The sequence below is a fragment of the Heteronotia binoei genome, chromosome 17 (assembly GCF_032191835.1).
Source record: "Heteronotia binoei isolate CCM8104 ecotype False Entrance Well chromosome 17, APGP_CSIRO_Hbin_v1, whole genome shotgun sequence".
Classification (NCBI taxonomy): domain Eukaryota; kingdom Metazoa; phylum Chordata; class Lepidosauria; order Squamata; family Gekkonidae; genus Heteronotia; species Heteronotia binoei.
The window spans coordinates 48,275,381-48,298,912 of NC_083239.1; the positions used below are offsets into that span (position 1 = coordinate 48,275,381).

Genomic DNA, 23,532 nt, shown 5'->3' on the forward strand with positions numbered 1-23,532 from the left:
TCAGGCCGCTGGCTCCAGGTTGACTCAGCCTTCCATACTTCCGAGGTCGGTCAAATGAGTCCCCAGCTTGCTGGGGGGAAAGTGTAGATGACTGGGGAAGGCAATGGCAAACCATCCCTGTTTAAAAAAGTCTGCCGTGAAAACGTGAAAGCGACGTCACCCCAGAGTCGGAAATGGCTCGTGCTTGCACAGGGGACTACCTTTACCTTTAATCAGCAAAACCCCAAACCAAACAAAATTAGATTCTGTATCCATCTCTGCCCCGGGGCGCAGAGTGGTAAACCTGCAGTACTGCAGTCCGAGCTCTCTGCTCCCGGCTCTGAGTTCGATCCTGACAGAAGCCGGGTTCAAGTAGCCGGCTGAGGTTGACTCAGCCTTCCATCCTTCCGAGTCAAATGAGTACCCAGCTTGCTGGGGGGAAAGGGTAGGTGACTGGGGAAGGCAATGGCAAGGAAAAAGGAAAGGAAAGGTCTTCTGTGCAAGCACCAGTCGTTTCCAACTCTGGGGTGACGTTGCTTTCACAACGTTTTCATGGCAGACCTTTTTACGGGGTGGTTTACCATTGCCTTCCCCAGTCTTTTACACTTCCCCCCCAGCAAGCTGGGGACTCATTTTACCGACCTCAGAAGGATGGAAGGTTGAGTCAACCTTGGGCCGGCTACCTGAATCCAGCTTCCGCTGGAATCGAACTCAGGTCGTGAGCAGAGAGTTCAGGCCACAGTACGGCAGTACTGCTGCTTTACCACTCTGCGCCACGGGCAATGGCAAACCACCCCGTAAAAAGTTTGCCATAAAAACAGTGTGATACAACGTCACCCCAGTCAGAAACGATTAGTGCTTGCACAGGCGACTACCTTGACCTTTTTATCCATCTCTGCATGAATCCAAGCTGGATAACAAATTCTCACCATGTGGATTTTTAAAAATATACATAAGCAATTCGTGCATTGGCAATGAATGGTGCTGAATCCAGTACAGTTGCCAGCTGACCAGGTGGAAATTCTCAGGCTGGTCTGTTCCTATGCCTTGAACCATAACTTGTATTTTAAGTTATTTATCGTCTGCCTTTCTCACAGGGACTAGAGGCAGATTATACAGAGAGAGTCAGTGCAATCAACAAAATGGGACGTAATCAGGGCTTTCTTTTGTAGCAGGAACTCCTTTGAATATTAGGCCACACCCCCTGACGCAGCCAATCCTCTTGGAGCTTACAGCAGGCCCTGTACAAAAAGCCCTGGAAGCTCTTGGAGGATTGGCTACATCAGGAGTGTGTGGCCTAATATCAGGGCTTTTTTGTAGCAGGAGCTCCTTTGCATATTAGGCCACACCCCCTGATGCAGCCAATCCTCCAGGAGCTTACAGGGCTCTTCGTACAGGGCCTACTGTAAGCTCCAGGAGGATTGGCTGCGTCAGGGGGTGTGGCCTAATATGCAAAGGAGCTCCTGCTACAAAAAAAGGCCCTGAACATTAAATAAGCAACGTCTTAGAATAGCAGAAGTCTGGAACGGACCAGAAATAACTTGATCTGCACACAACTCTGGAGGGCAGAGGGCAGCCTGACTCCAGAAAGCCTTTTGTTTTTCTTTGCCGTCAAGTCACAGCAAAGTGCAGTTTTCAAGGCAAGAGACGCTCAGAGGTGGTTTGCTATTGCCAGCCTCTGCGTAAGCACCGCCCCCCCCCCCCCGAGGACTGGCTGATCCGACCCTATTGAGATTCCGAGATTTGACAAGATCAAATGGGCCACCCGCGCCAGGGCAAAAGACGTTCAGAGGTGGTTTGCCGTCGCTCTGTCTGCGGAGCAGCCCAAACTTCCTGGGTGGTCTCCCCTCCAAGGCTTAATCGGGCCGACTCTGCTTAGCTTCTGAGATGATGATGGTGATATTGGATTTATATCCTGCCCTCCACTCCGAATCTCAGAGCAGCTCACAATCTCCTTTCCCTTCCTCCCCCACAACAGACACCCTGTGAGGTGCGTGGGGCTGAGAGGGCTCTCACAGCAGCTGCCCTTTCAAGGACAGAGTCTCAGAGCGGCCTACAATCTTCTTTACCTTTCTCCCCCACAACAGACTCCCTGTGAAGCGGGTGGGGCTGAGAGGGCTCTCACAGCAGCTGCCCTTTCAAGGACAGAGTCTCAGAGGGACCTACAATCTCCTTTCCCTTCCTCCCCCACACCAGACACCCTGTGAGGTGGGTGGGGCTGAGAGGGTTCTCCCAGCAGCTGCCCTTTCAAGGACAGAGTCTCAGAGCGGCTCACAATCTCCTTTACCTTCCTCCCCTGCAACAGACTCCCTGTGAAGCGGGTGGGGCTGAGAGAGCACTCCCAGAAGCTGCCCTTTCAAGGACAACCTCTGCCAGAGCTACGGCTGACCCAAGGCCATTCCAGCAGGTGCAAGTGGAGGAGTGGGGAATCAAACCTGGTTCTCCCAGATAAGAGTCCGGGCACTTAACCATTACACCAAACTGGCACTCTGATAAGATCTGACAAGATCAGGCTAGCCTGAAAGCTTATACCGGGGTGGCCAAACTACAGCTCGAGAGCCACATGTGGCTCATTCACACATATCGCGTGGCTCTCTGATCCCTCACCACCCTGTTGGCCAGCTTGGAGAAGGCTCTTTAAATCACCTCTCCAAACCGAGCCAGCCAGCAGGTTGGAGGATGCGTTTAAAGTTGCTTTCTTGCCACTTCTTCCTCCCCCCCCCCATCTATTTGCCTGCCTTCCTTCCTTGGCTTTTTTTTTGGAGCAGGCACTTCTTTGCATATTAGGCCACACCCTCCGATGTAGCCAATCCTCCTGGAGCTTACAGTAGGCCCTGTACTAAGAACCCTGTAAGCTCTTGGGGGATTGGCTACCTCAGGGGGTGTGTGGCCTAATATGCAAAGGAGTTCCTGCTCCAAAAAAAGCCCTGCTTCCTTCCTTCCTTCCTTCCTTCCTTCCTTCCTTCCTTCCTTCCTTCCTTCCTTCCTTCCTTCCTTCCTTCTACCTTTTTCCTGCTGCTTCAGACCAACCCAGCTGCCCACCTGGATCTTCCTTTCTTCCGTTCATGTCTTGCAGCTCTCAATCATCTGATGTTTATTCTGTGTGGCTCTTACATTTAGCGAGTTTGGCCACCTTTGGCTTACCCCCTGGAGATCTTGCTTGTCTTTTGACGTCCTACAGGACTTCAGTTTCACACCTCAAAGACGAAGCTTTCTCACACGGAGCAAAAAGGATTATTGTCGGCTATTTTCACACTCTTAAATGGGGGGGGGGGGTGTCACCTGTTTTGTGGAATCACCGATGCGACGCCCATTAATTTTTCACTAGTCCAAAAGACTCCCTGAAATAGGGTCAAGTCCCCCTCCCCAGCTGCCCGCTGTTGTTTTCTTGAAAAAGACCATTTAAGAAAGAAGAATTCAGAACGCAGAGACCCACTGTGAAGCTTGAAATAATCAGGGCTTCTTTTTTTTATAGCAGGAACTCCTTTGCATATTAGGCCACGCACCCTTCATGTAGCCAATCCTCCTGGAGCTTCCGGTAGGCCCCGTACGAAGAACCCTGCAAGCTCGTGGAGGATTGGCTGCATCAGGGGGACGTGGCCTAATATGCAAAGGAGGTCCTGCTACACAAAAAAAAAGCCCTGAAAATAATACACGCAGAGCCTGAAGCGGGAAATCAAAATGGTTCCTCCTCCGTCTGCTAAATCTAGGGCTGCCCATCTCCAGGTGGTGGATGGAGTGGAGATCTCCTAGGATTACGACAGACCTCCAGGCGACAGAGATCAGTTCACTCGGAGAAAAGGGCCGCGTCGGAAAGTGGATTCTGTGGCATTGTACCCCACTGAAGCCCCTCCCCTCCCCAAACCCCGCCCTCTTCAGGCCCCGCCCCCAAATCTCCAGGTGTTTCCCAACTTGGAGTTGGCAACCCTAGTGAATTCACCCTTCGACCCTGCCTCTTGAAAAGACAAAGCAGGAGTCAAGTTGCACCTTTTAAGACCAACAAAGTTTTATTCAGAATGTAAGCTTTCGTGTGGTAGAAGCACACTTCATCAGACCGTGCTTCCAGCACACGAAAGCTTACATTCTGAATGAAACCTGGTCGGTCTTAAAGGTGCCACTGGACTCCTGATTTGTTCCGTTGCTTCAGACCAACACAGCTGCCCGCTTGGATCTATCTTGAAAAGACAGTTGGTCTGAAGCAATAGAACAACGCAGGAGTCCAGTGGCACCTTTAAGACTAAGTTTAACTTAGTTGGTCTTAAAGGTGACACTTGCCTACTGCTTTGTTCTAGTATTTAGAAAGAACATCGATGATGGAAAAAAGTCTTCCCCATGTGGCTCATCCACAAACCCGGAAGAGACAGCGACAGAAAGAGAAAACAGGAGGTAACATTGCAGAGAAGTCTCTAACAGCCTCGTCTGCTGCGGAATGTGCCACTTCTGGCAAACGGCAGAGTGAAAATTCTATCCATTAACCGGGTGGGCTTTGATTTTGCTTTCGTCAAGCGCAGCCTGGAGCTCAGATCTCCCCCTGGATCGAGAGTCTAAACTGCAGCCCAGTTGCCAAAGGAGTAATCTGCTATCAGCCGCCACGTTCCAGCTAAAGATCCAAAGGAGTTGCGTGTCCTAGCATCCGGAGCCCAAGGCGGCTCGTGAGTTCCTAACGTCCGCACGGATCCATGTTTCCCCCACCCGCGGTCAGAGGAGAGTTTCCAAAATCGGCAGAGAGAGACCAAGCGGTGCCCAAATCCGCGTAGGACGGCCGAGTCCGAAGCCCTTGCAGCTGCCACGGAGGGCATGAAGAGATCTCCGCTTTTGGGGAGAGTCTAGGAAATCGAGAGAAGAAGCAAGCTGGGTGGGTCTCACCCCGAGCGGCGGGTGGAGAAAGCTGTCCCGAGATGCTACGCCAAGGAAGGAGGAGCTTCTCTGAAGGGAAGCGAGAGGAGCAGTGAGCCCTTCACAAGACCTGGAACTTCCACGAGCTCTGGTCTTTGTAATCCAAGCAGTCGGTGGCGTTGAAGTTGAGCTTCCAAGAAGCGGCCTGGTCCTTGTAGTCTAGGCAATCCACGGAGCTGAAGCCCAGCCCGGCCGTGCCGTAGCCCTGGCTGGACAGGGAGGCCGGCGACTGGCTCAGGTGGCTGCCCATGGTCGGGGTAGTGATGGGGCTCAAGGCGGCTCCGGGAGCGGACAGCTGCGGGTGCATGGGAGACAGGTAGGAGCTGCAGTCGAGGCCGCTGAAGTAGGAGGTTGACCCGGCGTAGGTCTGGGTGTAACCGGGGGCCTGGGTGTAGGTCATGGGGTAGGCGGTGGATCTTTGCATGCAGGGGGTGGTGGATGCGGACAGGGGGTCCGGGATCGGGGAGATGGAGGCAGGGCTCCAGATGGAGACAGTAGCGCTGGCGCTCGAGCTGGGCGTGACGGACGTGCCGGTCGGTGGGGGGCTGTACTGCCCGTTGGTGCTGGTCTCCGAGCTGGTCTCCCGGGCGGGAGAGGTCTTCTTCTTTGCCGGGCGCGCTTTGGCCTGGCCCGTGCTCTGCTGCTGTTGCTGACGGCACTTGGCCCGGCGGTTCTTGAACCACACCTGCACAAAGGGTAGAGCGAATAAGCGTTAGGTGAAAACGCTGAGGGAGGCAAGATTAAAGTCTACGAGAGAGAGAGAGAGAGAGAGAGCCTTCTCGATTGCTGCCCCCTATTGGTGGAATTGGTTGCCGGAAGAAGTTAGGGCCTTGCGGGACCTTGCCCAGTTCCGCAAAGCCCGTTAAGACAACACTATTCCGGCTGGCCTTTAGTCTGGAATGACTGATATGGGAGTAGGGAATGACGTCTTATATACTGAGGAAAGGAAAAGCAAGCACCAGTCGTTTCCGACTCTGGGGTGACATTGCTTTCATGTTTTCACGGCAGACTTTTTACGGGGTGCTTTGCCATTGCCTTCCCCAGTCATCTACACTTTCCCCCCAGGAGCTGGGTACTCATTTGACCGACCTCGGAAGGATGGAAGGCTGAGTCAACCTCGAGCCGGCTACCTGAAAACCCAGCTTCCGCTGGGGATCGAACTCAGGTCGTAAGCAGAGCTTAGGACTGCAGTACTGCAGCTTTAACACTCTGCGTCACGGGGTATCGGAAATGTAATATTGTCAACTGATATTAGCACCAGACTGTTTTAACTGTTTTAATTGTTCATTTTAATGTATAATGCAGTGTATGTGAACTGTTCTGATTTTACTGGTTGTGAGCCACCCTGAGCCTGAAATAAATCTAATATAAATCTAATAAACTTAATTTAAATCTCAATAAATATAAATATAATAAACATATATATATATATATATATCTATATATATATATATCTATATATCTAATAAACTTAAACTTAATTCCAGGGGTGGTACTGAAAAGAAGGGCTTGGGTTTTTGCGGGGACCCATTTTAATGGGACGCTGCGGGAATTAAAACAGTAACGAGCAATTGGGGTGGCCTACCTGGGATGGTCAAGAAGCTCAGAACTGACTGGAAGGTGGATATATACCCTGCAACAAGCCTTGCCGAAGAGACAAACAGAGGTGGTTGGCCATTGCTTGCCTCTGTGGAGAGATCCTGGATTTCCTTGGGGGACTCCCCTCTGAATACTAACCAGGGTTGACAAGATCAGGCTAGCCTGGGCCATCCAGGTGAGGGGAAGAGACAAGCAAAGGTGGTTTTGCCAGGGTTGCTACGCAGAGGCAAGCGATGGCAAACCACCTCTGTTTGTCTCCGCCCTGACCTGGATAGCCTAGGCTGGCTCAATATCATTAGGCCGCAGAAGCTAAGCCCTGGTTAGTACTTGGATGCGAGGCCACCAGTGAAACGAAGGGTTCTTATGCAGAGGCAGGCAATGGCAAACTACCTCTGTCTCTGCCCTGACCTGGATAGCCCTGCTGGCCCAATATTGTTAGACCTCAGAAGCTAAGCCCTGGTTGGTAGATGCGAGACCCCCAGTGAAGTGAAGGGTTGCTGTGCAGAGGCAGGCAATGGCAAACCACCTCTGTTCGTCTCTGCCCTGACCTGGATAGCCCAGGCTGGTCCAATATCGTTAGAGACCTCAGAAGCTAAACCCTGGTTAGTACTTGGATGCAAGACCACCAGTGAAGTGAAGGGTTGCTATGCAGAGGCAGGCAATGGCAACGCACCTGTGGATGGCTCCTCTTGACCTGGATATCAGCTGGCCTGGATGAGGACTTTTAGGCACTCCCTGACAAGAGCCTCCATAGTGCTTGGATATATCCTCTGTTTTGCTTACACTTGTGCACCGTTACCAAGAAAGTTGGCAGTCGGGACAGCAGAGAAAAGGGAACATTTGTGGTGGGAAGGTCAACAGAGGGCAAGAATCGGAGCCTTTCGCTTTCACACGTGCCGAATTATACACTTCCGATCCACTTTAGTTAGATCCAAGAGGGCAGCCGTGTTGGTCTGAAGCAGTTGAACAAAGCAGGAGTCAAGTTGCCCCTTTTAAGACCAACCAAGTTTTATTGAGAACGGAAGCTTTCGTGCACTCTCCAAGCACACTTCATCCCTTTATTGGCAGGGAACTTTATTACCTTTTATGGCCATCCAGATCCAATGGCCAAGCCACACTGTTTTATCATGTGACCACAAGCAGTGGGCACTCTTAAACAACAAACTGCCTGCATTTCAGCCCGCACTACCTGATCCCCTCGTCTGATGAAGTGTGCTTGGAGAGCACACGAAAGCTGACGTTCTCAATAAAACTTGGTTGGTCTTAAAGGCGTAACTTGACTCCTGCTTTGGTCCTCTTCTAGTGACCATCTGCAAGTGGAGCTGGCCATTCCGTGTGTTGCAAAGTGCGTTGGACATGAATCGGAAATGTGTTATTCTTAGGGTTGCCACCTTTGAGTTGGGAAATGCCTGGAGATTTGGGGGTGGAACCTGGGGGGGTGGTTTTGGGGAGGACAGGGGCCTCAGTAGGGCACAGCACTGAGGAACCCAACATGGCTTCTCTTATGTTCTTGTGCGGGGGCTCCTGAAGAACGTGGCTTCAACGCAGCTGCTTTCTTAAAAAGACGTGGAGCCATTTGCTCCACGGGAACTAATCTTTATAGTCTGGAAATCAGCTGCAATAGTGGGACATCTCCAGACCCCACCCGGAGGTTCAAACATAAGCGCAACCCAAAGGTTATAGTGGCAAGTGACTAATATTTCTATAAATTTACAGAACAATAAAGAGAAACAAGCCCCTTAAGGAAATATACCCCAAAGTGTCAATTTCTTGAATCCAAAACGGACTCTTTGAGCCGCTTGGGAGCCTGAGCCATAATTGAGAGAGCCACCGAGTAGTACACTGGCATTCAGTTTGCAAAAATATATTACAAGGATTGTGTACAACACATAATAAGCAATACAATAATGACAGAGGGCGGCGGTGCTAGGGCCTTTTAAAGTAACAGAAACCCCAAGGGGGCCAAAAAAACCCTGTCCCCAAATGAATAGACATAAGTCCAAACTTGGAAATAGTCCAGCTGAAATCCACAAGCTTTAAGAGGGGATTGGATAAAAATATGGAGCAGAGGTTCATCAGTGGCTATTAGCCACAGTATGTATATATGTGTGTGTGTGTGTGTGTGTATACACATACACATATATTGGCCACTGTGTGACACAGAGTGTTGGACTGGATAGGCCATTGGCCTGATCCAACAGGGCTTCTCTTCTGTTCTTATGTGACACAGAGTGTTGGACTGGATGGGCCATTGGCCTGATCCAACATGGCTTCTCTTATGTTCTTATGTGACACAGAGTGTTGGACTGGATGGGCCATTGGCCTGATCCAACATGGCTTCTCTTCTGTTCTTCTGTGACACAGAGTGTTGGACTGGATGGGCCACTGGCCTGATCCAACATGGCTTCTCTTCTGTTCTTATGTGACACAGAGTGTTGGACTGGATGGGCCATTGGCCTGATCCAACATGGCTTCTCTTATGTTCTTATGTGACACAGAGTGTTGGACTGGATGGGCCACTGGCCTGATCCAACATGGCTTCTCTTCTGTTCTTATGTGACCCAGAGTGTTGGACTGGATGGGCCATTGGCCTGATCCAACATGGCTTCTCTTATGTTCTTATGTGACACAGAGTGTTGGACTGGATGGGCCACTGGCCTGATCCAACATGGCTTCTCTTCTGTTCTTATGTGACACAGAGTGTTGGACTGGATGGGCCATTGGCCTGATCCAACATGGCTTCTCTTATGTTCTTATGTGACACAGAGTGTTGGACTGGATGGGCCACTGGCCTGATCCAACATGGCTTCTCTTCTGTTCTTATGTGACCCAGAGTGTTGGACTGGATGGGCCATTGGCCTGATCCAACATGGCTTCTCTTATGTTCTTATGTGACACAGAGTGTTGGACTGGATGGGCCACTGGCCTGATCCAACATGGCTTCTCTTATGTTCTTATGCGGGTGCTCCTGAGGAACGTGGCTTCAACACAGCTGCTTTCTTAAAAAGACGTCTCTCTCTAGATTTCGATGACGTTTCAATTCCTTCTTCAGTTTAACGTCTCAGTTATTTAGGAACCCCGTTCTCCGTTCTCTAATCACAGCATGAAGCTTCTCATTTTTGTGTGAACGTCAGGCTCTTTGAAAGAGAAATGAGAAGCTTAATGCTATTAGAGAATCAGCCTCTGCATTGGCCTTTTTACCAATAGTACAGTCTGCCCCTTCAACAGTGTGACCAACACTGAAGTCCTCAAGCGGGCGGAGGTTACCAGCATTGAGGCACTGCTGTTGAAGACGCAGCTGCGCTGGGCAGGGCATATTTCTAGGATGGAAAACCACCGCCTTCCCAAGATTGCCCTGTATGGTGAACTCTCCACCGGCCATCGAAATAGAGGTGCACCAAAGAAGAGGTACAAGGACTCCTTGAAGAAATCCCTTAGCACCTGTCACATCAACCATCACCAGTGGTCTGACCTAGCCTCAGATCGCAAAGCATGGAGGCACACCATCCACCAGGCTGTCTCTTCCTTTGAGAACACACGCATAGCTGGTCTTGAGGACAAACGGAGATTGAGGAAGAATCGCACTGCTACAGGACCAACCCTAAATCAGACTTTTCCCTGCAGCCGCTGTGGCCGGACCTGCCTGTCCCACATTGGTCTTGTCAGCCACCAGCGAGCCTGCAGCAAACGTGGACTATTGCACCCTTCTTAAATCTTCGTTCGCGAAGCCAAGCCGAGAGAGAGACAGTCCGGCCCTTCATTCTCTGCGCACATACCTGCACTCTGGATTCGGGCAGGTTGATTTTCAGGGCCACCTCTTCGCGCATGAAGATGTCAGGGTAGCGGGTCTTGGCGAACAGCGCCTCCAAGATATCCAGCTGAGCCCGGGTGAAGGTGGTCCGCTCCCGCCTCTGTTTCCGTGGAGTAGCTGCATAGAAAGGGGGAGGAGTTTATCCAGAGGAAGGTAAGAAAGCGCACTTCCCATAATGCAACAGACAGCCAAATTTCCAGACCTCAGACTGGGCGCGGTGTGGGTTCAGAAACTCACATGCAAAATAGAGGGCTGAATCTTAAACTTCAAACAGGGCTGGCATCAGCATGCCATTGCCCTGCCTACTCACTTATGAGAAGAGAAAAAGAGATTAGATTGATACTCTGCCCTTCACTCAGAGCGGCTTACAATCTCCTGGAGAGCCAGTTTGGCGTAGTGGTTAAGTACGCGGACTCTTATCTGGCAGAACCGGGTTTGATTCCCCACTCCTCCATTTGCAGCTGCTGGGATGGCCTTGGGTCAGCCGTAGCTCTGGCAGAGGTTGTCCTTGAAAGGGCAGCTGCTGTGAGAGCCCTCTCAGCCCCACCCACCTCACAGGGTGTCTGTTGTGGGGGGTGGAAGATAAAGAAGATTGTAAACTGCTCTGGGACTCAGAGAGAAGGGCGGGGTATAAATCTGCAGCCTTCTTCCTTTCTCTTAGAACATAAGAAAATAAGAGAAGCCATGTTGGATCAGGCCAATGGACCATCCAATCCAACACTCTGTGTCACACAGTGGTCAATATATGTGTGTGTGTATATACACACACACACACATATACATATATATATACCCTGTGGCTAATAGCCACTGATGGACCTCTGCTCCATATGCTTATCCAATCCCCTCTTGAAGCTGGCTATGCTTGTAGCCGCCACCACCTCCTGTGGCAGTGAATTCCACATGTTAATCACCCTTTGGGTGAAGAAGGACTTCCTTTTATTTGTTTTAAGGAAGTACTTCTTCACCCAAAGGGTGATTAACACAACAGACACTATGTGAGGTAGGTGGGGCTGAGAGAGCACAGAGAGAACAGCTCTGAGAGAGATGAGACTGGCCCAAGGTCACTCCAGCAGCTGCTTGTGGAGGAGAAGCAGGGAATAAAACCTGTCTGTCCCAGACTAGAGTCCATGCACTTAACCTCTTATGCGTGCTCTGTCACCTCTTTGTCCAGCTGCATACACTGTCCGGGCTGTGGGCAGGGGCAGTGCGAAGACCTGGGAGCAGGGCAAGGAGGGAGGAGCGGTAGGGTTGACAAACACCCCCTCCCCCTGTGGAAGTTCACCACCACCAGGCCCCACCTCCTTGCTGCGGATCTCCTGGCCAGTAGGGGGGACTTACTCTGAAAAAGAGGCAGGTCCAGCTAGGGTTGCCAATCCCCAGGTGGGAGCAGGGGATCCCCCTTCCGCCGCTTCTGGGTTATCAGAAAGTGTGGGTGAGGGGGGTGGGGAGGGAAATGTCTGCTGGGCACTCCATTATTCCCTATGGAGACTGATTCCCATAGGGTACAAGTGAGAATTTATCTATGGGTATCCGGGGCTCTGGGGGAGCTATGTTTTGAAACAGAGGCACCAAGTTTTCAGCATAGCATCCGGTGCCTCTCCTCAAAACACCCCCCCCCCCCCCAAGTTTCAAAAAAGTAGGACCAGGGGATCCAATCCTATGAACCCAAAAAGGAGGTGCCCCTATCCTTCATTATTTCCAATGGAGGGAAGGCATTTAAAAGGTGTGTGGTCCCTGTAAATGTGATGGCCAGAACTCCCTTTGGATTTGAATCCCTACCACCTTAGAAACAAGCAAGCTTTTCAGAGTATGAGCATTGAGAGCCGAAACTCCCTGCGTCAGATTTTTCAGGGTGCTTCTCTGCCATTGCTAAGATTAATCTGCAAATTTCTGAAAATACAACCCCTTCTGTTGCCATCTGCAGCTAAAGACTTTTTGTCGGTTTGCTTCATTTCACATTCCCTCAGTGATCCTGCTCAGTTGTAGTTGTTGTGTTTTTGTCTGTTATCATAAGCTCCAGTTTAATTGTTTTAATGATGCGCCGGGCAAACTTTTGGCTGGTTTTAAAAATGTGATTTTTATAACGTATTTTATTGTTTGTTTCTTTTTTTATTAGCCTGCACCCCAGGAAGATTATCACCCTCCCTGCATCACTGTGGGTGAATCAGTTCTGAAGACAGTCCAGCAGTTCAGCTACCTGGGGTGCATCATCTCCTCAGATGCCAAGATCGACAAGGAGATTGACAACAGGCTGGCAAAGGCAAACCGTGCATTTGGCCGACTGCACAAAAGAGTGTGGAGCAACAAGCATCTGAAAAAAGGCACAAAGATCAATGTTTACAAAGCGGTTGTGATGACAACCCTCATCTATGGCTCCGAATCGTGGGTTTTATACCGTCATCACCTGCGACTCCTTGAGCGCTTTCATCAGCGCTGCCTTCGCACCATCCTCAACATCCACTGGAGTGACTTTGTGACCAACACTGAAGTCCTCAAGCGGGCAGAGGTTACCAGCATCGAGGCACTGCTGTTGAAGACGCAGCTGCGCTGGGCAGGGCATATTTCTAGGATGGAAAACCACCGCCTTCCCAAGATTGCCCTGTATGGCGAACTCTCCACCGGCCATCGAAATAGAGGGGCACCAAAGAAGAGGTACAAGGACTCCTTGAAGAAATCCCTTAGCACCTGTCACATCAACCATCACCAGTGGTCTGACCTAGCCTCAGATCGCAAAGCATGGAGGCACACCATCCACCAGGCTGTCTCTTCCTTTGAGAACACACGCATAGCTGGTCTTGAGGACAAAAGGAGATTGAGGAAGAATCGCACTGCTACAGGACCAACCCTAAATCAGACTTTTCCCTGCAGCCGCTGTGGCCGGACCTGCCTGTCCCACATTGGTCTTGTCAGCCACCAGCGAGCCTGCAGCAAACGTGGACTATTGCACCCTTCTTAAATCTTCGTTCGCGAAGCCAAGCCGAGAGAGAGAGAGAGAGAGAGATTATATATGTTATTAATTATTACTATTAATGATTGCCAAGCCTGATGTCATGGTTAAAGTGTCAGACTTGGATCTGGGAGAGGCAGGTTCAAATCCTCCCGCTATTCTATGGAATCTTGCTGGGCCAGTCAACCTATCCTACCTCACAGGGTTGTTGTAACGACTGAACGGAGGAGAGGAGAATGTTGTCAGCCATTTTGGGGGTCCCCCATTGGGGGAGAAACGTGGGATATAAATAAAATACATTATTTTTTAAAAAAAATTATGAATATTTTCATTAGTTGGCTAACTTCCACGGATGTTCTAGCAGCAGTGCTGAGACAGAAAGTGCGAAGGGCAAAGTTGGTCCCCATGTACACAAGGGCAAGGTTTGAAGAGCCACAATGGGTCAACCACTTCCCAGCACATGGCCAATACGTGCTTAGAAAAACATCTTTTCCCCTTTGCACTTCATGAGTTTATACCAATGACCCTTCCACTTATAGGACTGCCCAGGGGTAGAATTCTAGCAGGAGCTCCTTTGCATATTAGGCCACACCCCCTGGTGTAGCCAATCCTCCAAGAGCTTACCAAAAAGAGCCTTGTAAGCTCTCGAAGGAGTGGCTGCATTAGGGGTGTGTGGCCTAATATGCAAAGGAGCTCCTGCTAGAATTCCACCCCTGGGACTGCCAGATCCAGATTTGGAGATGGAGTCTAGAGAGGACAGCTACCTCAATGGGGTACAATGCCACAGAGTCCCTCCAAAGCAGTCAGTTTCTCCAGGGAAACTGATTGCAGCCTGAAGTAAATGAGCTGCAAATCTGGGAGCTGCAATTCCCACCTGGAGGCTAGCATCCTTCCACTAAATGCACTTCTGGTTAGAGATTTGCGTGGGGATTTGCAAATCAATCCTGCATATCAGTTGTCACCCCGGACACTTATTTCCTGGTGTCAGTATCAACTGGTTTTATCTCTTGATTAGATAACCATTCATTTCCACCCTCCACACCCAACCCTAGAGGATAAGACACACGTCTCTCTGTTTATCTACTGCTCAGAATGTCAAAGGTTGTGGATGCCGAGCTGATTTTAAAACACACACACCAGAGACTCTCGTTTCCTGCCAAAAAGAAACAGTCTTGGAGTGTTAAGGACTAGACAGTTTTTATTCCAGTGTAAAGTTTGGGGAGGAAGAGCCCCGTGGCGCAGAGTTCAATCCCGGCGGAAGCTGGGTTCAGGTAGCTGGCTCAGGTTGACTCAGCCTTCCATCCTTCCGAGGTCGGTCAAATGAGTCCCCAGCTTGCTAGATGACTGGGGAAGGCAAGGGCAAACCACCCCGTAAAAAGTCTGCCGTGAAAACGTCACGATGCAATGTCACCCCAGAGTCAGAAACGACTGGTGCTTGCACAGGGGACTATCTTTTTAAGGTTAGGGGAAGAGCTCATTTTCAACAGATGCAAGACGGAGGTTCCTCACAAGGGAGAGAGGTTATGACAGAGGCAGGTAGGTTATGACGATGAAGACGAGGAGGAGAAGGAGATTGGATTTATACCCCATCTTTCATTATCCAAAGGGGTCTCAGAGCAGCTTACAACTTCCTCTCCCATTAAGTTAGGTGGGGCTGAGAGAGTTCTGAGAGAACTGTGACTGACCCAAGGTCACCCAGCTGGCTGCATGTGGAGGAGGAGTGGGGAATCGAACCCGGTTCTCCAAATTAGAGTCTGACGTTCTTAACCATTGTTCCATGCTGGGTCTCCCCACAACTGGCACCTTGTGAGGTAGGTGGGGCTGAGGGAACTCTGAGAGAGTTATGACTGACCCAAGGCTACCCAACTGGCTGCATGTGGCAGAGTGGGGGAATCAAACCCAGCTCTCCAGATTAGAGCACCATTCTCAACCACTACACCCACACGGCTCTCAAAACTGTCCTGTGACCCTGCTCTTGACAGTTCAGTTTATTGGTTGTTGTAGATTTTCCGGGCTGTGTGGCCGTGGTCTTGGCATTGTGAGACCCGATGTTTCGCCAGCAACTGTGACTGGTATCCTCAGAGGTGTAACCCAGGAAACTGGAGTTCTCTCTGGGTCAAATTGAGAAGAAGTTGGTAGGCAAGTAATTTACCCCACCTGCCTGAGTAGATATAAATTACCTGCCTACCAACTTCTTCCCAATTTGACCCAGAGAGAACTCCAGTTTTCTGGGTTATACCTCTGAGGATGCCAATCACAGTTGCTGCCGAAACATCAGGTCTCACAATGCCAAGACCACAGTCACACAGCCCAGAAAATCTATGACAACCAATAAGCTGAACTGTCAAGAGCAGGGTTATAGGACAGTTTTGAGAGCCCGTTGGGCGTAGTGGTGTAATATACACATCGTGGCTTGGATAAGCAATCCCCAGCAGCAGAACAAAGTTTGAGGGGAATTAAGAAGAAGAAGACGATGACATTGGATTTATATGCCACCCTCCACTCTTAATCTCAGAGTGGCTCACAATCTCCTTTATCTTCCTCCCCCACAACAGCCGCCCTGTGAGGTGGGTGGGGCTGAGAGGGCTCTCCCAGAAGCTGCCCTTTCAAGGACAGCTCTGTGAGAGCTATGGCTGACCCAAGGCCATTCCAGCAGCTGCAAATGGAGTTCTCCCAGATAAGAGTCCATGCACTTCACCAAACTGGCTCTTCTAATACTGTGGCAAGAAGATATTTCCCAGATTCCCCCCCCCCTCCATCACTCTTCTCTAAATTTCATCTCCAAGATGATTCTCTCATGTGTCTTTACATTTTCTGGATGCTTCAAACAGCATTCAAATCTTGATTCTTGTATTTCTTGTTGGAGAAAAGCAGCATTTTTTAAAGGCCTTGGGGTTATTTGGAAGCCAAATACTTTCCCTCCTCATCACACATGCCTGTTACATTCCCAGGTTTGCCCCCCCCCCCCCCCGCCGCCTCCTTTACACACTGGTTTGAGAGCTACACAACAGAAGTTGGTGCTTGGGAGGGGCAACAGTGGGAGGGCTTCTAGCGTCCTGGCCCCACTGATGGACCTCCTGATGGCTGCTGGATTTTTTGGCCACTATGTGACACAGAGTGTTGGACTGGATGGGCCATTAGCCTGATCCAACATGGTTTCTCTTATGTTCTTCTATAGAGCAGAGGTCCATGAGTGGCTATTAGCCACAAGGTACAGATGGAACTCTGTCTGGGGCAGTGATGCTCTGTATTCTTGATGCTTGTGGGGAGGGAACAGTGGGAGAGCTTCTAGTGTCCTGGCCCCACTGATGGACCTCTTGAAGGCACCTGGATTTTTTGGCCACTGTGTGACACAGAGTGTTGGACTGGATGGGCCATTAGCCTGATCCAACATGGTTTCTCTTATGTTCTTCTATAGAGCAGAGGTCCATGAGTGGCTATTAACCACAAGGTACAGATGGAACTCTCTGTCTGAGGCAGTGATGCTCTGTATCCTTAGTGCTTGGGGGAGGCACAGTTGGAGGGCTTCTAGACCCACTGATGGACCTCCTGAAAGCACCTGTTTTTTTTGGCCACTGTGTGACAGAGTGTTGGACTGGATGGGCCATTGGCCTGATCCAACATGGCTTCTCTTATGTTCTTATGTGACTCAGAGTGTTGGACTGGATGGGCCACTGGCCTGATCCAACATGGCTTCTCTTATGTTCTTATGTGACACAGCATGTTGGACTGGATGGACCATTGGCCTGATCCAACATGGCTTCTCTTATGTGACACAGAGTGTTGGACTGGATGAGCCATTGGCCTGATCCAACATGGCTTCTCTTATGTTCTTATGTGACACAGCGTGTTGGACTGGATGGACCACTGGCCTGATCCAACATGGCTTCTCTTATGCTCTTATGTGACTCAGAGTGTTGGACTGGATGGGCCATTGGCCTGATCCAACATGGCTTCTTTTATGTTCTTATGTGACACAGAGTGTTGGACTGGATGGGCCATTGGCCTGATCCAACATGGCTTCTCTTATGTTCTTATGTGACACAGAGTGCTGGACTGGATGGGCCATTGGCCTGATCCAACATGGCTTCTCTTATGTTCTTATGTGACACAGAGTTTTGGACTGGATGGGCCACACTGGCCTGATCCAACATGGCTTCTCTTATGTTCTTATGTGACACAGAGTGTTGGACTGGATGAGCCACTGGCCTGATCCAACACGGCTTCTCTTATGTTCTTAAGTCTTTATACCTGTAAGCATAGCAATTCTTAGTCATAACTAGTAAGACTAACAACTGATCTTGCTCATGCAGTAAAATAAAAGAATGGCCACTGCTTGTCTCACGCGCTTCTCTTTTTCATGCTCTAAGCACCAAAGGGTTATTGGTGATGAAGGGCATTTTAATGGCTGCAGGACTTCTAAGACCCTCGTATAATTAGTTTCGGAGGGCAGCCTTGCTGGTTTGCGGTGGAAGAGCTAGATTCAAATCCAGCGGCAACTTAGAAACTCAGATCCCCAAAATCTTTTTGGTTTCTACGTTGCTGCTGGACTCCAGCTAGGGATGCCAGCCTCCAGGTGCGGCCTGGAGATCCCCTGAAATTACAGCTCCTCTCCAGACTACGGAGATCAGTTCCCGGGGAGAAAATGGAGGGTGGACTGCATGGTATCGTGCCCCATTGAGGTCTCTGTCCTCTCTAGGCTCCACCCCCAAATCTCCAGGAATTCCCCATCCTGGATCTGGCAGCCCTATAAATGGGACAGTTGCTAGCAGGGGTCATTTTGTAGAAAAACAGGTGGTGGAGCTCATCCAGGGATTGTTATGCAGCTGCCCCTACTAGTCAATGAACAAGGTAGGTGGGGAGGAGGAGGGGAACCCTCAGAAAGGTTCAGGAGCTGTGCTCCTGTGAGCTCCCGCTGAATCTGAGGCCTGATCGTTAGTACAAGCTCACAAAGTACAAAGGGGAGAGATGCTTCTCTAAGCACGTATTGGCCATGTCCTGGGAAGTAGAGACCCACTGTGGGACTTCAGGAGTTTCCCAACTTGGATCTGGCAACCCTACCCCTGCCCATCTCCCACAGGTACCCAAGGAGACCTGACAACTTTATATTCTTATACAGAACCAGTAAAACTTGGTCGGTTTTGCTCACTGGCTATGAAACAGCATTAGGTGGATTTTTCCACTGGTGCAAGAAAGTATTAAAAGATGTGGGTCGCACTCTACAAAGGGATGGGCAGAATTTTTCCAGAGTGCATTTCCCAAGCCATCAGAAAGGGAAGGGAAAGGAAAGGAAAGGAAAGGAAAGGAAAGGAAAGGAAAGGAAAGGAAAGGAAAGGAAAGGAAAGGAAAGGAAAGGAAAGGAAAGGAAAGGAAAGGAAAGGAAAGGAAAGGAAAGGAAAGGAAAGGAAAGGAAAGGAAAGGAAAGGAAAGGAAAGGAAAGGAAGGAAAATAGATGGGGAGGGAGAACAACTTTAACTTTAAAGGCATTTCCCAAGCCATCAGAAAGGAAAGAAAGGAAGGAAGGAAGGTTGAAAGGAAGCAAAATAGATGGGAAGGGAGAACAACTTTAACTTTAAAGGCATTTCCCAAGAAGGAAGGAAGGAAGGAAGGAAGGAAGGAAGGAAGGAAGGAAGGAAGGAAGGAAGGAAGGAAGGAAGGAAGGAAGGAAGGAAGGAAGGAAGGAAGGAAGGAAGGAAGATGGGGGAAGAGGGAGGAAAGAAAGCAACTTTAATTTTAAATGCCTTCTCCAAGCTGGCTGAGGGGGTGGTGAAGGTTTTGAGAGCCACGCAATATGTGCAAAAGAGCCACATGAAGTTACTGGGGACAATGCAACCAAGGAAGCAATGTGGAATTTCCACCCCAGACACAGCGAAATTTCAAACACGACCGCAGATTGAAAAAAGAACGAGTTTGGGCTTTGTTAGCTCTAGCCATTGCTTCCTGCTTTCTCATTTGTAAGGTCTTAAAATACATTTTGGAACCTGTCCTATTCCCCCAAAGGCCTGGAGCCAGGCAATAGGATGGAAATTACGGGCTTGCTTCTTCGTAAATTCTTTTTTTCTCCCCCTGACTTGAAAATTGTTCTGGGATCGTTTTATTACAATACAAGCTAGCCGATATTACTCTGAGGTAATAAAAACAACAAGATAAAAATTGCGGTTACTTGTAAGAACATCTCCAACTACTCACCCCTGGTATACGCCTCGAATCAATTTGAAGTTATTTATTTAGTAATACGGATTTTTTTTAACCCATTCTCTTGCAAAATTAGGGTTGATTTTGTTTTATTTTGGGGGGGGGGGGTGGGGAGAGGGGAAAAGGATGACAATAACATAAGCACATGCTGAAGTTTCATTGATTCTGTTATCCAGAACTTCACTAGTACTTAGATCCACAGGGGCAGCTGTGTTGGTCTGAAGCTGTATAACAAAGCAGGACGCAAGTGGCACCTTTAAGACCAACAAAGTCTTATTCAGAATGTAAGCTTTCGTGTGCTCTAAGCACACTTCATCAGTCAAGGAATCAGGTACAGTGAGCAGAGCTACATACAGCTGGCCTGGTGGGCAGTGGTTTGGAATCCTGCTTCCCACTAGTACTAAGTAGGGTTGCCAATCCCCAGGTGGGGGCAGGGGATCCCCCAATTTGGAGGCCCTCCCTCCACTTCAGGGTCATAAGAAAATGTGGGGAGGGGAGGGAAATGTCTGCTGGGCACTCCGTTATTCCCTATGGAGACTTATTCCCATAGGAAATAATGGAGAATTTATCCGTGGGTATCTGAGGCTTGGGGGGGGGGCTGTTTTTTGAAGTAAAGGCACCAAATTTGCAGCATTGCATCCAGTGCCTCTCCCCAAAATACCCTCCAAGTTTCAAAATGATTGGACCAGGGGATCCAATTCTATGAGCCGCAAAAGAAGGTGCCCCTATCCTTCATTATTTCCTATGGAAGGAAGTCGTTTTAAAAGGTGTGCGGTCCCTTTAAATGTGATGGCCAGAACTCCCTTGGCGTTCAATTATCCTTGTCACACCCTTGCTCCTGGCTCCACCCCCAAAGTTCCCAAATATTTCTTGAATTGGACTTGGCAACCCTAGTACTAAGGCTGCCGACCTCCAGGTCGTCAACAATGTCTAATAAAACCATTTAAAAACCTTTTTAAAATATCTTTTTATACTTCACGAGAAATATCCATTCACATAACAATATTATACTCCTGAGGAACTCCACTGACAAAATGAGTTTACATCTGGGTGCTCATAGGATCTTTCTTGTTAAGATCAGAATGTGAAGAATGGACCTCTTTGATAATACTATTATGTGAATGGCTATTTCTAGTGAAGCATAAAAAGATATTTTAAAAAGGTTTCTAAATGGCTTTTATCAAACATTGTTAGCCACTACATCACAGCATTTGTTTCTTTCATTGCCTGTCTTATCAACTGTGATCCCTTTTTGTTGATTAACCTCTAGGTGGTAACTGGGAATCTCCTGGGATTACAACTGATCTCCGATTCCTCCCGTCCCCAAATCTCAGCTCCCCTCAGACTCCAGACCCAAAATCTCCAGGAGTTTCCCATATAGGGCTGCCAACTCCCAGTTAGAGAATTCCTGGAGCTCTGGGGTGGAACATGGGTGGGTAGGATTTGGGGTAGGCAGGGATCTCAGTAATGCCAGAGTTCACCAATGGCATTAAAGGCTAAGATTTCTTTATAGTGCCATAAAGTTCCACCCACGTTAGAGATATGCAGTGGTTCCTCCCTAAGTAGACATATTCAAGGTTATGAAGCAGAATGTTTTAAAACAGAAGGGCCAGGGGGAAACTAAGGTTATTATTTACAGATGACTGGGAACAGCAATGGCAAACCACCCCGCAGGCAACCGTGTTGGTCTGAAGTAGTAGAACAAAATAGGAGTCAATAGCACCTTTAAGGCCAACTTAGAAGTCTGCCGTGAAAACGTTGTTGGAAAGGGCTGGTGCTTGCCCAGGGGGCTACCTTTTCCTTTCCTTTTTTAGATATTCAATATATAATCAGTAAATATGCGCTTGGTTTTGATCTTAAAGCAAAAACTCAGCTTTAGTCAATACCGCCCTCTTCGTATTGGGTTGACCGTCCGGCTTCCCCTTCCCAATCTGACAATTAATTTCAGCCAACGCAAACAATCCCATAATCAAGTCTAACCGAATCTCCATCCGTGCCCTGGCTGAATCCCAGGGTTTTTAGGATAGGCGCTTTCCTCCAAAATCACGAACAGAGGTGCTAGATAGATTTTCTCTGAAATGCAAACCACGGATTGAGATTCCGGATGGGTAGCCGTGCTGGTGTGACGCAGCAAAACAAAGTTGGAGTCTAGGGGGACCTTTAAGACCAACAAAGTTCAGTTCTGAGTAATCATGTACATGCTACTCCCTCTAATCTGTGGGGTCCTGTGAGCAAAAATTCTACTTTGTGAGCGGTGTTTCCTCTAAATTCAGTTCTGGGTATTCGTGTGCATGCTATTCCCTCTAATCTGTAGGGTCCCGTGAGCAAGAATTCTACTTTGTGAGCGGTGTTTCCTCTAAGGTGAGTTAGCGTGAGCTCGTTCACAGATTTTTAGCCTCTAGCTCACACATTTTTGCCTGAGCTCAGGAAAAATACCCCCAGAGCACACTAATTGATACAGCAGCTCACAACTTTTAAGGCCAGTCGCTTGCAAGGTTAATACCAGTCGCTCACAAAGTAGAATTTTTGCTCACAAGACTCCACGGCTTAGAGGGAACGTCGTTTGCGAGCTCCCGGCGTTAAAGTTGTGAGCTACTGCATTAAAACTAGTTTGCTCTGAGGCCATTTTTCCTGACCGGAGACAAACATGTGCGAGCCAGAGGCTAAAACACTGGGAGCCAACTCACACTAACTCAGCTTAGAGGGAACACTGGTGCACACACAATAAATAAGTAATAAAACTTGGTTGGTCTTAAAAGGCACCGTTGGACTCAAAGCATGGATTTGACACTGAAAGCGACCAGACAAAGGAACACTGGAAATCTACTTACTGGGGTATCCAACCGCCGAATGGAGCAGATCCATCCCTGGCCCGGCCAAGGATAACCCATTGACGGCATAATGGGGTTGCTTGATATAGGACATCATGCTCAGCAGGGTTTGGAGCCCCAACGATTCCGCTCGGCTTCCCGCAAGTTAGAAGGGAGCTTCAGGTCTCTTCTCGAGGTCTCCAAGGGCAGGACCCTAGGTGATCCTCCTGTTTCCACTCGGTGCCCAAGGGTGGCGGGAACTGCAGAGGAAGAGAAAAAGATAACACAGATGCTTGCCAGGGCCCAAGCAGGAAAGGGGCGGCGAGAGAAGGTTGAGAGCGGCCAATGAGAAGTCAAGGATCCGAGGGGGCTTCACACCTTTCTGGGTGGGATGGAGGAAACCGGGACCGACTCCAGTGGTTTGGTTTTCCCTTATCTAATCCAATCAGTAACTTCCAGAAGCCCTTCTCTGCTGCTAAACCCATCCCCAGTCGTTGGCCAAAATGGCTTGGAGGCCTTTGGACCTCATTGATAGTCAAAAATGACACTGCAACTCATCCCCCCCACGGCTCCATACAGAGATCTGGACACAGAGGAGGTGGGGCCAAGGGAGGGCAGCCTTTAGCAACTCAAAAGGGGAAGCAAAGGGGTGCCATTAGGCCCATCAGCCCCACACTTTGGGGGTCTATTATTACCTAAACGAGGCAGTTTTAGTCAAACACATTTTAAAAACTCTGCAGGGTCCTTTTGGGGAGAAGGGGCTGCCCCCCTTGGTCTAGGGTGGGAGATTTGTAACTAAACGGAGACTTCATTAAAACAGCAAATTGGATGCTTTCAAAAACAAAACCCCAGAACCTAATTCTGTTGCTTGGCTCCTTTGAGAAGACCCTCCCTCACATTTTTGGGGTAAAGGAGTACTGAACTTGGGCGGGGTGGGGGGGGGCAGTGCTGGATGCAATATACACATTGTGGCTTGGGTAAGCAACCCTCAGCAGCAGAACAAACTTTGCATCCAGGGGAATCTTTAAGAGAAGAAGGAGGAGAAAGAGAAGAAGATATTGTATTTATATCCCACCCTCCGCCCTTAATCTCAGAGTCTCAGAGCGGCTCACAATCTCCTTTACTTTCCCCTCCCCACAACAGACACCCTATGAGGTGAGTGGGGTTGAGAGAGCTCTGACAGAAGCTGTTCTTTCAAGCACAACTCCTAAGAGAGCTATGGCTGACCCAAGGCCATTGCAGCAGCTGCAAGCGGAGGAGTGGGGGAATCAAACCAGGTTCTCCCGGATAAG

General features: G+C 49.3%; 1 protein-coding gene across 1 annotated transcript; it reads right to left on the minus strand.

The window, feature by feature from the left end:
- Positions 1–4,823: 4,823 nt before the first annotated feature.
- LOC132586049 (homeobox protein otx5) lies at positions 4,824–22,401 on the minus strand. The gene is made up of 3 exons (XM_060257978.1): positions 22,262–22,401; positions 10,251–10,402; positions 4,824–5,560 (listed from the first exon to the last, which is right to left on the minus strand). Exons 1-3 carry the CDS (start codon positions 22,356–22,358, stop codon positions 4,937–4,939), a joined length of 873 nt encoding a protein of 290 aa, XP_060113961.1. The 5' UTR covers positions 22,359–22,401; the 3' UTR covers positions 4,824–4,936.
- Positions 22,402–23,532: the final 1,131 nt, after the last annotated feature.